Raw genomic sequence first — 14,785 nt, forward strand, 5'->3', positions numbered from 1 at the left:
CTTGGCTGTTAGGTTCATAATATGTACCTAAGATCTGAAAAGTAGCTACATAACTATCAGAAAATATCAAAGATATTGAAATAAATAATACCTACCATACTTTACATAGGTTGAAATGTTATTTAAAAATAGAATTGCAGCTTTTAAAAAATACTTTCCAAGGTAAAAGTTAATTGAGGTATAGCTTAAACTGATAAAGTATAAAGGGATCTTAGATTGATTTCCATTACTGTTTTAACTCTCATTCTAGAAAATCTGGCTTGGGACAGTTCGGATTGAACAGAGTGGGATGTGTGAGTACATGTGAGTGCATATGGTATGATTATTAGTAATTAAATGCAAATTTATATCTCAAACATTTTGCTATTAACTACTTGCAATACATTAAGTGTAGAATATAGAGATCCTATAAATTATGATTCCAAGATAACAGAGATGAGCTGATAATAAAATATTTGAGACTGAATTTTTTGAGGCTGCATTTTTAGTGGTACCACTAAAACTAATTTGTTTACAGTTTACATTCCTAAGGCTTCCCTCTAGCTTTAGTCTGAAAACACTGAGAAACAGCAGACTTCCATATGACATTTCCCTATCTTTTAAGTATCTCTGTTTTAAATTCTGCCACCATATATTTTCAAAAATAAAGCTTAGAGTACTAACCTAGAGCTCTCTTTTCCCCGTGCCTCCAGATACTCAAATCAGCCAATGAAATAACACTCCATACAATGAGCCGCATAAATTTTAACTCAGAAATTCAGCAATGTCCTATTCAGATAATACACCCAATAACAGTAGCTCGTTCCCAGTCTACTTGCCTGGGCTTCCTGAGGCATCTGAGCTGCGTCCACTTTGTCAGCAATATAAGCTGCCAACTGCTTGTCAATGGATGAGAGGGACTCCTGAATTAAGTGCAAGGATTTTTCGATCTCCTGGGCAGACTGGATACTCTGTTCAAGCAACTTTTGCCTCCTCACAGCCTAAAGAAAATAAGTGAGAATGAATCAGTGAAATGCTTACTCGCGGTAGTTTTTCTGCAACCCAGCTGCAAAGTAAATGAAGATTCTAGATTCTTCCACCATCACCTTTTTGTAAGATAGATTCCGCAGCTTCCTGCCACTCATTCAGCTCTGCTTACACAAATAAGAGTAAGAATGAGAAAAAAAAAAAAAAAAGGAATTAGCATACAGAACTACAGGATCAGGAATATACGCAGGACAAAACCACAGAATTATGCATATCAAGGAAAGAGGGTGGAAAAAACATTAGTGAAAGCATCTTGGACACTGCAATCTGTCGTTCTCAGACCGAATGTTCCTCCTGATCTCATTATATAGTTCAAGAGATTTGGTTTACTTAGAATAGGGTCATCGTCATCACAATCCAATTCAAGATGGATAATCCACTTCCACCAGTGAGACACATAGACAATCTGTTCAGAATCAGCTCCTTTTCAAAAGGAGAATTTCACATAGTCATCTGGTTATGGATTTATTTTAAATATGGCTTGTACCCGTTTTCCATGGGCTTTTTCCGCCATGTTTTTTTTTTTCACAATTTGGATTATGGAAATAACTTGCACAACTGGATCTGTGTTACTGCTGAGGCGGAACAAATAAGTAATCCTAATATAGCCGCAATTAATCTTGATTGTTACTATAGGTATGATTAAGATAATTTAACATTTTCCAAATATAAATAGCAATGCTGAACAGATTGCACAGTCTCCCTTCAAGGATCTGTTCACCTTTAAAAGAAGAGTTCTAAAAGTAAGGAATGGGACAAGGAATTTAATGAGAATTCCTTAAGTTATGCATCATACCAAGTATTTTTCTTTCTAACACGATGTGTACACATGATTACCTGGTACAAGAGAACTATCCTTCCCACACACCATGAATGGGGTTTTAAAAATGTCCCTGCTTCTGATGAACACAGCGTAATATATGGACTTGTCAAATCACTACCCTGTACACCTGAAACTAATGTAACATTGAGTGCCAACTATACTTCAAAAAAAATATGTAAAGGAAAAAAGAATACATACATTGGCTCTGAAGCTTAAAATGTATTAGAGATACCATTATTCTTTAAGGAGGCCAAGTGGGAACACATTGTTACTCAACGGTGAATAAGGCTAAGAGGTCTGGACCAGGGTCTTGCACTGCAGCAGGAGTGGGAAGACATTGTCAGTATTTCTATCGGTACAGGAAATCTTCAGGATTTTGCCCCTGGCTTTCCTTTTTTCTCATTCCACCCACAGCTTTAGTTGCGCTGAGCCCTCTTAACGCTTCCATCTCTCAACACTATGTCTCCAGTCCAGGTCTCTCCCTCGATCTCCGCATGTGCATATGCGATACCCTACCTGACATCTCTACGTGGACATCCCACAGGAACCAAAACAGCAGCAGGACCAAATATCGGCATCTTCTGCGTCCCCTTCTCCCCTACTTCTCACCTCTCCAACTTGTTTTTGCTCTCCCTCTGTACTTTTTTCCCCATTTCAGTGACTTACAATTATTCATTGCCTTTATTAGGCTTAATTCTGAATATTCCCTCTTCTTCTATCATGCCGTTCACCGTTTTGTGTTTAATCAATCAATTCCCGAACCTTTCTTCTACCTCTTAATACTTTCTGATTCCATCCTTTTCTTCCACCCCCTGCCCCACCCCAACACCACTGTCATTACTCTAGTTGAGGTCATTATCACCTCTTGCCTCAAAAACAGTACATGCTTTTGGCTGGTATCCTATCCTATCATTACCCATCTGCAATGTAGCTATGGTGTGTTCTTTCTAAAATGCAATCATGGTTCTCTGCTTAAAATCCCCTAGTGAGTATTCATTTTCCTGAGGATCAATGCAATACTCCTTAATATGGCTTTAAAGTTCCTTCATAGTCCCTGCTGGTGTCTTCTACTTCGTGCTCAAGCTACAGAGAAATTTTACTTTTCATTCCTGAACATGCACGATGTCCCTCTTGATACTTGGCCCTAAACATACTACTCTTCTTTCCTCAATCAACTCCACCCTAAGTTCTTTTTATTGGCTAATTCACCTTTATCCTTTAACTCTTACCTTGGAAATGTGGACATCTCCCCCACCAGGTGGCTGTCCCTGACACCCTATGCTCTCCGTTGTACTCTGTATTGCTGGCTCAGCATGTATCACACAACACTGTAATTTCCCATTAATTTTTTTTGCCCCTACTTCAGACTTTAAGTACCAATGTGATTAGAGACTGTGGGTGCCTTGTTCATTGCTCAATACCAGTTCCTAAAAAAAGACGAATACTTTTGTTGATGACTGAATGAATGGTGTAACAAAGCTTTTTGATAGGGAAAACAGAGAAGAGTTCAAATAGTTGAAAAATGGATTTGCAAAAGAAATTGGGGAACAGGTCGCCACCAGATAGAAATATTGTCTGTAGAAAAGTTCTTCCAGTTTTGTTGTTTTGTTTTGTTTTGTTTTGTTTTGTTTTGTTTTGTTTTATTTTGGGGTGTGTGTGTGTGTGTGTGTGTGTGTGTGTGTTGGAATTAAAAGTATCAGAATACACCATTATTTAAAGAAAACTTTAATCTACTTCTGTTAAAACACTTCATCCCAATCAGTGACCAAGATCTTGCCCTGTAGTCTAATTCAAATATTGTTTCCCCTTTCTTCAGTCAAAACTTCAACTAGAAGTTACATCAAATCAAAATTCAGTTAACAGTGCTCATGGCTATAATCAGAACTGTCTGTATTGTACAAGAGAATGTCTGTAGCCTAGCCAGACTTTCTGCAGAGAAATGGATCCCTAATGATAAAGTTTCACCACTGTGACAGGTGGCTGGAGAAAGCTTCCAATCACAGCACACGGTAAGTGCCTACTCAGGCATTGTTTAAGTCTCATCCTTTATCCGTCTGAAGGCAAAAACAACCTACTGTCCTGTGCTTTAAGATAATAGGATATAATACAGCATAATGTTAAACAACATGTCTAGCCCCAAAATTATATTTAGAAATCTAACCTCTTCTAGTCAGGAGATTCTATGGATTGAAAGAAATAAAATGACCTAAGAGATGATAGCAGAAGAGTTGACCTTAGGTAGGTTGGTTGTTTGCCTGGCCTGGCAGTCAGTAAGAGAGACTGATTTACATGGATTCTTTGGTTTTCTGAGAGAGAGAAAAGACCTGATGTCAATCTAAGCTTATAGAATTCTTTGAACTAATGATGGCATAAGCTGCCTTCTATTTCTAAACATCTTGTTGGTCAAACCCTGATGGGATGCCAGGCCTGTGGATTGTCTAGGACCCTCTGGCCACTCGATCTGTGCTGTCTCACTGATTGGAGCTGGTAGGAAGATCTGAACCATAATCATTTTTTTGTTGCTGGTCCAGAATATGGCTCAACTACTGTTTTAAAATGTTGCATCATGTCTTCAGCTAATCCTCTCAGCAGTAAGAGGAATCGTATAGATGAACACAAGTAGCAAGTATGAGGAGAGTTAGAAACACACCGAAAGGTTGGAAATCAACGGCAAAAATATAAAAGTACAAAAGTGAATCATAATGATGGTTAGGTACCGAAGAAAAAAAAATAACAAAATTTTCTTTCGGTTTTCAGAAAAATCCAAGGAAAACTTATTTAAACTAATCAATATACATGAAAATATATTATTATTATTTCTTCAAAGTTTTCTGGAGTATAAAATCAAAAGCTGACTGATTTTTGTTGGCAACGGAAAGTTGTCTCCACAGTGAATTGTTTTTTACGTTCCTATTCTGTTTTAAGTAATAACCTTTGTGCTTCAATACTACAAACACTTAAATCAGAGAATGACATGGCTAAGAAATTGGAGAAATGAATTTTTCATTCTGGAATAGTAAATTTCTCAAGTGCAATAAAAAGTGGAAATTTGAACCAAAATAAAGAAAGGTATTTAAAATACGAATGCAGGCTTAAATATAGTGAAACACATTACACACATTATCCCAATAGCTTTCTACAAATCATCACTCATTTAAGGAACTATATGTCCTGATATACTTATTAAAGTTGCTATACAACACAGTAATTTTTATTTCATTTAGTAAATAACAGACTTGACTGCAAGTCACTTGCAACTGCAAATAAGTTGACTTGACTGCAAATAAGTTACGAATATGGGTGTTTTTCCTATTAAAATAAGAACTTCTGAGAAAATTATAAAGATTTATTTCCCTTATAGTTAAGCTTTCTAGCCAGCAGCAAATGCTTATTAAGCACATAATATGTTGCAGAAGTGAATTTTACAGATAGTTTCTCACGATAGGAGATAACAACCAAATGAGAAAAAAATCTAGGAGAATGCAAGGATGAAACATTTTTTAGCCAAAAAAAGAAACAAGAAAAACAATCTACATGATAGGAATTAAAAAGTGCCAGAAAAGTGTTTTTGTCCAAAATTCCCTATCCTATACTGATGCAATTCTTCTCTTGGTTGCATACTCCACCAATTTAAAAAATATATGTATGGATTACAAAAAAAAAAAAAAAACTGCTAGAAGAGAAATTCCCAAGAAATGTAATTCATTTTGTAGCATGAGTTAGTTTGAGGCCACAAAAATAATTTCCTTTCAGGATCTGTGGGATATGGGTTTGGGAAGGGGAGAGATTTTGTCATTATTTTGTTTCTTCTTTTATGAGTGTGTTATTGTTTTACCTGATTTGCTTTTGTTTTGGGGGGTTTTTTTGGCAGAAAACTGGGGAATAATTTTTGATGCCTGGCTATGATTGTGGGGGACCTACTGGGCAGAGGAGGTTTTCATGAGGAAGTCGTTTGCTGTGGAACCCCTTGTGGAGGGGTACAAGAGTGATGTAAGTCTTGAGGAAAGGAAAACATGACTGTGCAAAAGATGCACTTTGTTATCTTAGCATCTTGCACAAACCTTTTTTTTTTTTTATCCAACTATGTAATAAATATTCCTTGGTTCCTTACTATGTGCCAGGCAAAAGCAGCTCTCAGTTTTTTCTTCATAAAGTATACAGTAGATCCAGGCTTAACAATGTAAAATTTGCCCTTTCATTGGCCCTATGCCAAAAAACGGGATTCTTTTTAGTGGGCTGGGATTTTGAGATGCACTTGGCTTTTCAGAAGTCTGGACTGTGGATTTTCTCGAGAATTGCAGATCCTTGCCCATTCTGCTCTAATTTATGGGGAAAAAAAACATTCAGGCTCTTTGTGCAGACAAATTACCTAGGGATTCTTTAAATTGTATTCATTAGAATTTCTAAGAAAAGGGAAAGAAGACATGTCAGATGGTTCATTAAAAAAAACCAATATGGGGGCGCCTGGGTGGCGCAGTCGGTTAAGCGTCCGACTTCAGCCAGGTCACGATCTCGCGGTCCGGGAGTTCGAGCCCCGCGTCAGGCTCTGGGCTGGCAGCTCAGAGCCTGGAGCCTGTTTCCGATTCTGTGTCTCCCTCTCTCTCTGCCCCTCCCCCGTTCATGCTCTGTCTCTCTCTGTCCCAAAAATAAATAAACGTTGAAAAAAAAATTAAAAAAAAAAAAAAAAACCAATATGGTTTATGATCATCTTGTAGTAAAAAAAAAAAACACAATGATTTATTGTTTCTAAGTATTTGTCATTTAGACCCACACATGTAAAATGTTTTCACTTCCATCATTGTTTTATTTTCTTTTCCCTAAGTAATGAAATATGATAGCCATTCTTCAATTAGGCCTCCTTTCTTTGAGTTATTTTAGTAGTAAGTGAACTAAAGAAAACTATTTCTCAAATTTTGATGCAAATAAAGCAACCGCTAATTCTTGAAGCTTCTGCTTGGGGAAGAACATTAACTGCCCCACTTTGAATGCCACTACCTTGCACAAAACAGAACAACGACTTAAGTATTTTTCTCATGGACAGTGGCTAGAAGGTGGGAGTCCTGAAAGAGATGTGCTAAAAACAAGTCCTACTCCCACGGCTCTTCAGAAATTAATGTGGAGAGCAAACAGAGGCCACTGATCTGCATTATTTAACAACCTCACCTGACTTCACACAGACTGTCGTTGACCGAAAAGTTCTATTTTCTGGAGTCTCACGTTCAGCACACCAGTAAATTAATGCAACTACTTCCTTTTCGTGTTTCTTTGTTACCAATAGAGTGGTTGTAATTTGCTCAAATACCAAATCATAAAAGTACTCAATTTGACTGAATTGTTTTTGGTGGGTTGGAGAGCACTTTTTAGTGAACTACAGTTGACACACAATGTTACATTAGTTTCAGGCATACAGCACAGTGATTTGACAAGTGTAGCTACCATCTGTCACCACGCAATGCTATTAAATACCAGTGACTATAGCGCCTATTCTGTATCTTTTATTACCAGGACTTACTTATTCCATAACTTGAAGCCTGTATCGCCCTTGCCCCTTCACCCATTTCCATTAGCTGTTTCCTCCTAACTCTTATGCAACTTATGGGCTACTCTGAAGCTCCATCATTATGATCATGAATGCAATGGACTCTCTTATCTTAGAATTTTAGCTACAGTCTTGAACTGAAAACAGTGAGTCCTAAATTCCTCTCTAAGAGATCAAGATAACAAGTTTTATCTCAGAAAACTTTACATGAGAGGTAGGAAAGCTGGCTCTTATTTCATTACTCCACCAAGCTCATTACTCCAACATTCCAGGTAGATTTTGAAGAGAATCATAGCCTGAATCCATGGCCAAGGGAGACAGTGTGATGACATCATTGGTCAACTCCTCAAAGAAGAATAAAAAGTGGTACTTCAACCTCTCTACCCTAAGCAAGTTAAGGAAGCTCCAGGTCTATTACCCATAGAGTCTGGGAGTCCAGAGTAAATTGGGATGGCATCTAATTACAAACCTGGACTTGGCTCATGCAGCTAAATGCTTTATTTGCTTTCTATGCCTAAGTAGGTATAAAGGAAAATAAATTAGAAATGATGGTATACTGAGGAGCGGAGGCAGCTGTGCTTCCTAAATCCTGGTGTGGCAAAAAAAAAAAAAAAGTCTCCATAGATCAAGTAGGGATGGAAAAAGGCAGTCATATTTGAGTGGTCTAGCAGAAACAATGCTTCAGGAGCAAGAGTACTCCACAATGAAGAGGCTTGAAGATATTTTCACTAAGCGTGTTTTTCTCATCAAAGAATTGGGAAGACACAGGAACTATTGTAAGACCTCTTAAAGAACCTACACTTGCACCCCCCAAAAAGTCAGTGCTTGTGTCCTTGCTATATAAAATGCAAAACACCACAAAAACGCTAGCTACCAGGAGAATTTCGCCACTTTTCTTTCTGCCAGTGGAGAAAAATGGGACACAGATGGGGTAAGGAAAAGTGATGGCGATGTAGAGAGGAACCTGATCACTCTCCTCTTGTACTGCACATCACTTAGGCCAGGGTTTAAGCTTGAAATGGAACAGCAGAAGAACATTAAACTGAATATGAGATTGAAATTTTAAGCTGAACTAAACTGGCTTTAACTTTTTAATTTCACAGAAATGGGAAAGCAATGGGATCTATTCAAGGTGTCAGTAAGAAAGATGAAACAATCATCAGCTTGAAGCAAAATATTTCATGTTTCTGTCCTACCTGGTTCAAACTATACAGAAAACTGCTGTGATGGTCAATGAACTCAACACTTGATAAACTGAAGTAGAGGCAGAGGAAAAAGATGGATATGAGGAACAGCTATAATGTGATCTTGGGAAAGGTAGGAAATGGTTTATGGAAGGCATGAAGAGATAGATCGTGAAGGACCTAGGAACAGTCTTCGAAACACCGAGAAATATGGGAGCATGGCATGATTAGAAGGCTTATAAAGAAGAGACTCTTAAAAACTGAGAACAAACTGAGGGTTGATGGGGGGTGGGAGGGAGGAGATGGTGGGTGATGGGTATTGAGGAGGGCACCTTTTGGGATGAGCCCTGGGTGTTGTATGGAAACCAATTTGACAATAAACTTCATATATTGAACAAAAAAGGCTTATAAAGATACAGTGATGCCTTGTTTTATACACTATCTACCAATGTCCCAAGTGTGGACTACTGATGCTATCAAATGCAATGCTTCGCCTACTGATGGACAATTTCAGTGAACAGCCAATTAAAGTTTCTGAAGGATAATTTGACGGTCATTAAGGAGGCATGGCAGGAAAAGGTCAGGAATTATTTAAGGACCACGAGGCACCTTCTGTTTGTCTCACAAACACGTTCTCTTAACTTTTAGTTGTTCAGAGCTGGCAGGAGGGCATCCTTATAAAAGCTAAAATTTGAGGCACACCCTGGGCCTCGCTGTAGACTCAGACCTCTTTAGGGTTGATGAGAAATAAACATCTCATTTTTCATGACTTTGTAGGGTGGAAGGAAAATAGTAGATCCTCCCAGAGTTGCATACAATATTCCTAGATGGTTCAGTGTGCTTTCAGCAGGCTAAGGAAAGGCTTTTCAAGAAGAATCCAGCTAGTATTTTCCAAAGGGAATTAAATGGAGATTAAAAGAAAAGCAGAGGGGAAAGAAGATAATGTACAGCAGAACGGACAATTTTCAACTACTCACTGTCTCAGCAACCTTCAAAAGCTTCTCTTTGTTGCCTTTTTTGTTCGTTTGTTTTCAAATTAGTCTGTCATACTTTTTCCTAAAGAAAGGAGGTTCCACACACTGTTCCTTGGACAAGGAAGATCAAACAAATAAAAAACTATGTTGCTTTAAGCCACTTTAGATTTAACTCTTATGGGGAGTTCTGGCACAATTAGTTTTTGTGGCATGCTTTTTAGCATACATGATAGGGATTCAGGCTCTAAATAATTAGTCAGATGTGCACAAGTGTTTGTATACATATTCTTTAAATATAAAAGAATGTTACATTATTTACAAGTATCTTCGAGATTTATATTTTTTAATATCACTTGGTTTAAAACTACTGGGCAGAAAAATCCTCAAACCATGTGCAAAGAGCTCTCTATAATTTCCTTTACAGGAAAAGATTATAAACGTTGAAACCACCGGGGTCACGGTTAGTTGGAACTTCATCTGTTTCAGGTCTCTGTAGGTCACTGGAGTGCTTCTGTGACCTCTGAAGGAAGCACACTTGAAAGCAATGTTTGGGAATCACTTTATCAATGGAAGTTGACATCAGATAGCCATCACTTTCAAGTAAAGCATTGATAGGATGGTCAATGAGCTGTACAGTAATATATCTAAGACATTTCTGGATTTTTGCTGCATCCATTCATCTTCATGGGTAGACAAATGAAATTGGTCTTCCACGCTGGCAGGAGCAAACCAATGCATTATTTCAGCTTCAAAAAGAAAGTGCTGGAACTATAATACAGTAAATCTAGAAGGAACCTACAGAGTTCATCTTACCCTGGCCTTTTCAAGGTAACTTCAGAGGCCATCCTGGTCAGCAAAGCTTCTCTGGTGTAATGGCAAAGGTAACTCCCCGATTACACATGTGCTCACAATATGAAAGTCGAAACTTTAGGCAATTAATAATTTATTGATATTGTAACTAACTAAAATGTCAGAGAATAGTGCTCTGGTACAGAATGGCGTGACAGAATCAGAGTCTAGGGATAAACTGAATCAGGACTGAGAATACATGTCTACGTAACTCATGGAATCTACCGAAGAGAAAAAAATCCAAATCTTGGGGTATAATCAAGTTGTTGAATGAAGCAGTAAGTAGAGATGAGAAACACAAGTAGGAATGTAGCCACTGAGAAACTTAGCTGATTTCTGGCAATTGCTTCTATTATCTCAGGAAGCCAAAGACGCAGTGACTTTTCCCTAGTTCAAGTGTAGGTACAGAAAAGGCAAGGCATCACCGTTTATAAAACCATTGCTGGTGCTTCCGTGCTGAGGTATGCAGGTAATCACCCAAGAAGAGAAGGCTTCAAGTCGGGGAGAACCTAGTGAGACCAAGTGTACAGACTGGGAGTTGTGTCAACCTGTCACTGAATGACACAGTCCTTGGTGCTCCTTACATAAGGGCAGTGATTTCTAGCCAACACAACAATGCGACAGAAATCTCAGAGGGAAAGGCCTTTTGGCACTAGTCAATCTTTCCACTCAGGCCTTTCTGACCTCCTCGACTTTAGATGATGTGTGAGAAGCTGATCTGCCACACTACCTTTTATAGACCAAGTAAGGATGACACAAGGGTTGCCTATAAAACAGATGTCAGTCTTCAGTCAGGTAGTCTCAAATGTGGTCCCAAGAATCTGATACGGTTCTGTTGTGAGGTACATTAGAGATCTACACTAGATTCCTTTTACTGTGACAGAGGCCCATAACGGTCTGAGGCTAGTGTTGAGGTTTCCTTGAAATAAAATGTTCTGGACTCTGTCGGCCTGTCCAGTCGGTCATCAGTGGAGTGAAATTATACTCAGACTGCCAACTAGAAGTGGTATCTGAGAAACTGGAAAACTACTACTCTTCTCTCCTGGGATGTCTGGGATGATCCTTTTTGATTCTTTCCGTATGTATGAAGATTAACAGTATTTATTTATCACAAATACTCCAGATGATCACCATGGTTCTAAAGAAGCTGAAGTGTGTAAGACAGAGTGTGTTTATGGCTTCCTGTCACCCTACTTATCCTTATTACACTGAGTAATTCCTCAGGTCTAGTTCCGTAGCTGCACCGAGCACTATTTTATCCTAAGGTTATTATAAGGCTTTCAAACCTTTTGTTCTCCAAGTAGATAAGATAGACAAGACTGCAGATTTGTAGCAAGGAATTCCTGCCAGGGTCGTTGGCTCCAATGTGATTCATTTGGCTGGGATGTGCACCTTGAACAGCAGGAGCAAGACGCAGGGAACAGCTGCTTTTCTTTTGCTTGCCAAATACGCTGTACAATTCCTGAGCAGTACACTGGGAGCGCAGAAAGAGGATTCACGTGTTGATGTAAGCACGGGGAACAGATAAACCCTGGCAAAGTGGTCCGTTACATCTGATTCCTTGTTACAGGCCATGGTTGTCTGTCACTGAATGCTCTTTGGAGGTAGCAAACTGGCCGAAATAGACATAGACTGTTTCTCAACCTCCTCTCACTTCCATCTCCTCTCCCCAGTGGCACCTAACTATCATCTGGACATGACACCCAGTGCGCCGAGGGTGTGTGGACTAAGAGAGGAGGAAGGAGGCCTCTGGTGGTGGACCCTCGCTTGTAGCGTTACTGCACTTGCTGTAAGTCAGATACAGCTGAAGATTAAGCTGCAGACAGTATCTATAGCAGTCATGCAGGACTGCTTAGTGTCTTCCAATCTGGTCCCACAGGCACTGTCTGTTCCATCTAGGCTTTGGTCTGAGACAGAGAGAGTGGCAGCATATTGGGAAACATAGCAATGTACTCTCTATGCCATCCAAAGTTTGCTATGACATCCTAGAAAGTGCTCCTTCTACTCCAGCAGGGAAATGTAGCCTTGAAGGACAACTGCCTTTTCCCCCTTCTCTGCGTAATTGTTTGGGAATTGAAAATGAGCTTCATCGCTGGAATAAAGTGATCACTCAGCTCCAATGAGCACTGTATGGACATGAAAAAGTTAATGGTCCACTAGGAATGCATCTGAGACACTGGGCACCTTGGCAAAGGGAAGTGCCTTAAACAATTCATGCTCAGGTAAAGGTCAAGGCCAGAGTTCTCAAACCTAAATAATCATCAGATTGTAGAGGAAATTTTCAAAATACTGTTGCCATTCTCAATCAAATTGTACTAAGTGAGAAATTCAAAGGAGTTGGCAGGGAGTATGTGGAGACTAACGTTCCTATGCTCTGCCATCTGTGTGATTTTGATGAAATGTGAAAGATGCCATAAATAAGAATTATATAATGACAGATAAATGCAATTAATTGGGCTCACAACAACATCCAAAAAAGGAAAAGCGGAGTACTACCAGCCATTTCTCAAGGTAGATTTGAAAACAACATGAAACTTGGTAAGGTAGAGGCAGTAAAGCAATTCTCTAATTTTATTGGATACTTTTAATGCAAACTCTCTAACGAATATTTACATTCTATGACGTAAGAAAGAGCTTGATGAACTTGTAAATATTTTTGTTCTTCGTTCCATACAAGAATTGCCCTGAGATACTAGAACACATTGCCAAAAAAAAAAAAAAAAAAAAAAAAAAAAAAAAGTTCTTGAATGTTCCCTCTCCCATCCTTCTTTAAAAAAAAAAAATGTACAAGTAATTTCAGCCAGATTTGTCTGAATATTAAACAACAGTTTAGATCATTCAACCCAAAAATCTATGAAGTGGCTTGAAAAAAAATCAGTTTTAAAAGAGCCTAGAGGGGGCACCTGGGTGGCTCAGTCAGTTGAGCAACCGACTTCGGCTCGGGTCATGATCTCACGGTTTGTGAGTTCGAGCCCCGCATCGGGCTCTGTGCTGATAGCTCAGAGCCTGGAGCCTGCTTCGGATTCTGTGTCTCCCTCTCTCCCTGCCCCTCCCCCGCTCATGCTCTGCCTCTCTCTGTCTCAGAAATAAACATTAAAAAAAATTTTTTTAAAGAGCCTAGAGGGCTAAAAGGAAGATAGATGAAATAGACGGACATATACCTTGAGAATGGCATTTTATGCCATATAAATTATATATTAGTTGCAAATTGTAACAGATCATAAGTAAAAGCTATATACAACTTTCATTAAAACAAAGAGAAAAACACCAGGAATTTTTATGAAAAAGTACACAGATAATAAAACTAAAAGAGAATTATCTATTCAAAAATTAATTCCTAAAATGTGAATTCACCAATCCATACTACTGACCTCATTTTTGGAACTGATTAAGTTTTGGACCTTAACATCAGATGTTTTTCATTTATACATTATCTCCTTTTGCTATTCAAACTTTAAATTTTTTTAATGTTAATTTATTTTTGAGAGATAGAGAGACAGAGAGAGAGAGAGAGACCAACAAGTGGTAGAGAAAGAGAGAGGAAGACACAGGATCCAAAGCAGGCTCCAGGTCCCAAGCTTCCAGCACAGAGCCCGAGATGGGGCTTGAACTCACGAACCGCAAGATCATGACCTGACCCAAAGTTTGACGCTTAGCCAACTAAGCCACGTAGGCACCCCTTGCTATTCAAACTTTAAAGGAAGGAGTTCAACCACCAAATTTTAAGAAATTTCAAGGTGAGATACCCTTAAATGTGTATGTTCAAACTCATTCATAAATATTTTAATGCTTTCCCAAAGCAAACAACAATTTACCTAGAGTGAGTATATAATATTTAAATATTAATTAGGTAGTAAAATAGAAGGCATGTGTTGTATATACATATACGGAAATATAAATATACATATATACATATATAAATATTTATGCAAACAGACATAAGTGTATGTGTGCTGCTGTGACCTAGGTGTCTGAATCAAAGTTAATACGTTATAGTCGGTATACTTACACACAAGAAAATTTTAACTAATGTTTTACAAAACATTTCAGAAATGTCTGTGCAAATAGCCAAGAAAACACTATTGAACTAGGGTAAATCATATTTAAAGATAATGATAGAATTACTACCTACCAAATACAGTAAATAAATACATCTCCATGATTCATAATGATTAAAATACAAATGAAACATATTTCCATCAACCTTTGTTCTTGTGAAGGTTACATAATATTTCATTTCCTGTGTCTATAGAGATAATTAAATTCAAAATACAAGATGTGCACTAAAACATTATTAAAATCAAGAATCAAGGTAACTCACAAAATTGATGGAAGGTAAAAGACAATACTTTCTTAGATAATAAAAAAAGATACAGCAAATAGAGAAAGA

At 38.2% G+C, this 14,785-nt stretch overlaps 1 protein-coding gene across 3 annotated transcripts in view; it reads right to left on the reverse strand.

The window, feature by feature from the left end:
- Window positions 1-14,785, reverse strand: part of DMD (dystrophin) — a 1,834,617-nt gene that overhangs the window by 1,247,604 nt on the left and 572,228 nt on the right. For all 3 annotated transcript variants that reach the window (XM_030304767.1, XM_030304766.1, XM_030304768.1), the window contains one exon: window positions 819-980. In XM_030304767.1, the coding sequence (XP_030160627.1) occupies window positions 819-980 (162 nt within the window). The remainder of the gene's footprint in view (window positions 1-818; window positions 981-14,785) is intronic.

The sequence above is a fragment of the Lynx canadensis genome, chromosome X (assembly GCF_007474595.2).
Source record: "Lynx canadensis isolate LIC74 chromosome X, mLynCan4.pri.v2, whole genome shotgun sequence".
Lineage (NCBI taxonomy): Eukaryota > Metazoa > Chordata > Mammalia > Carnivora > Felidae > Lynx > Lynx canadensis.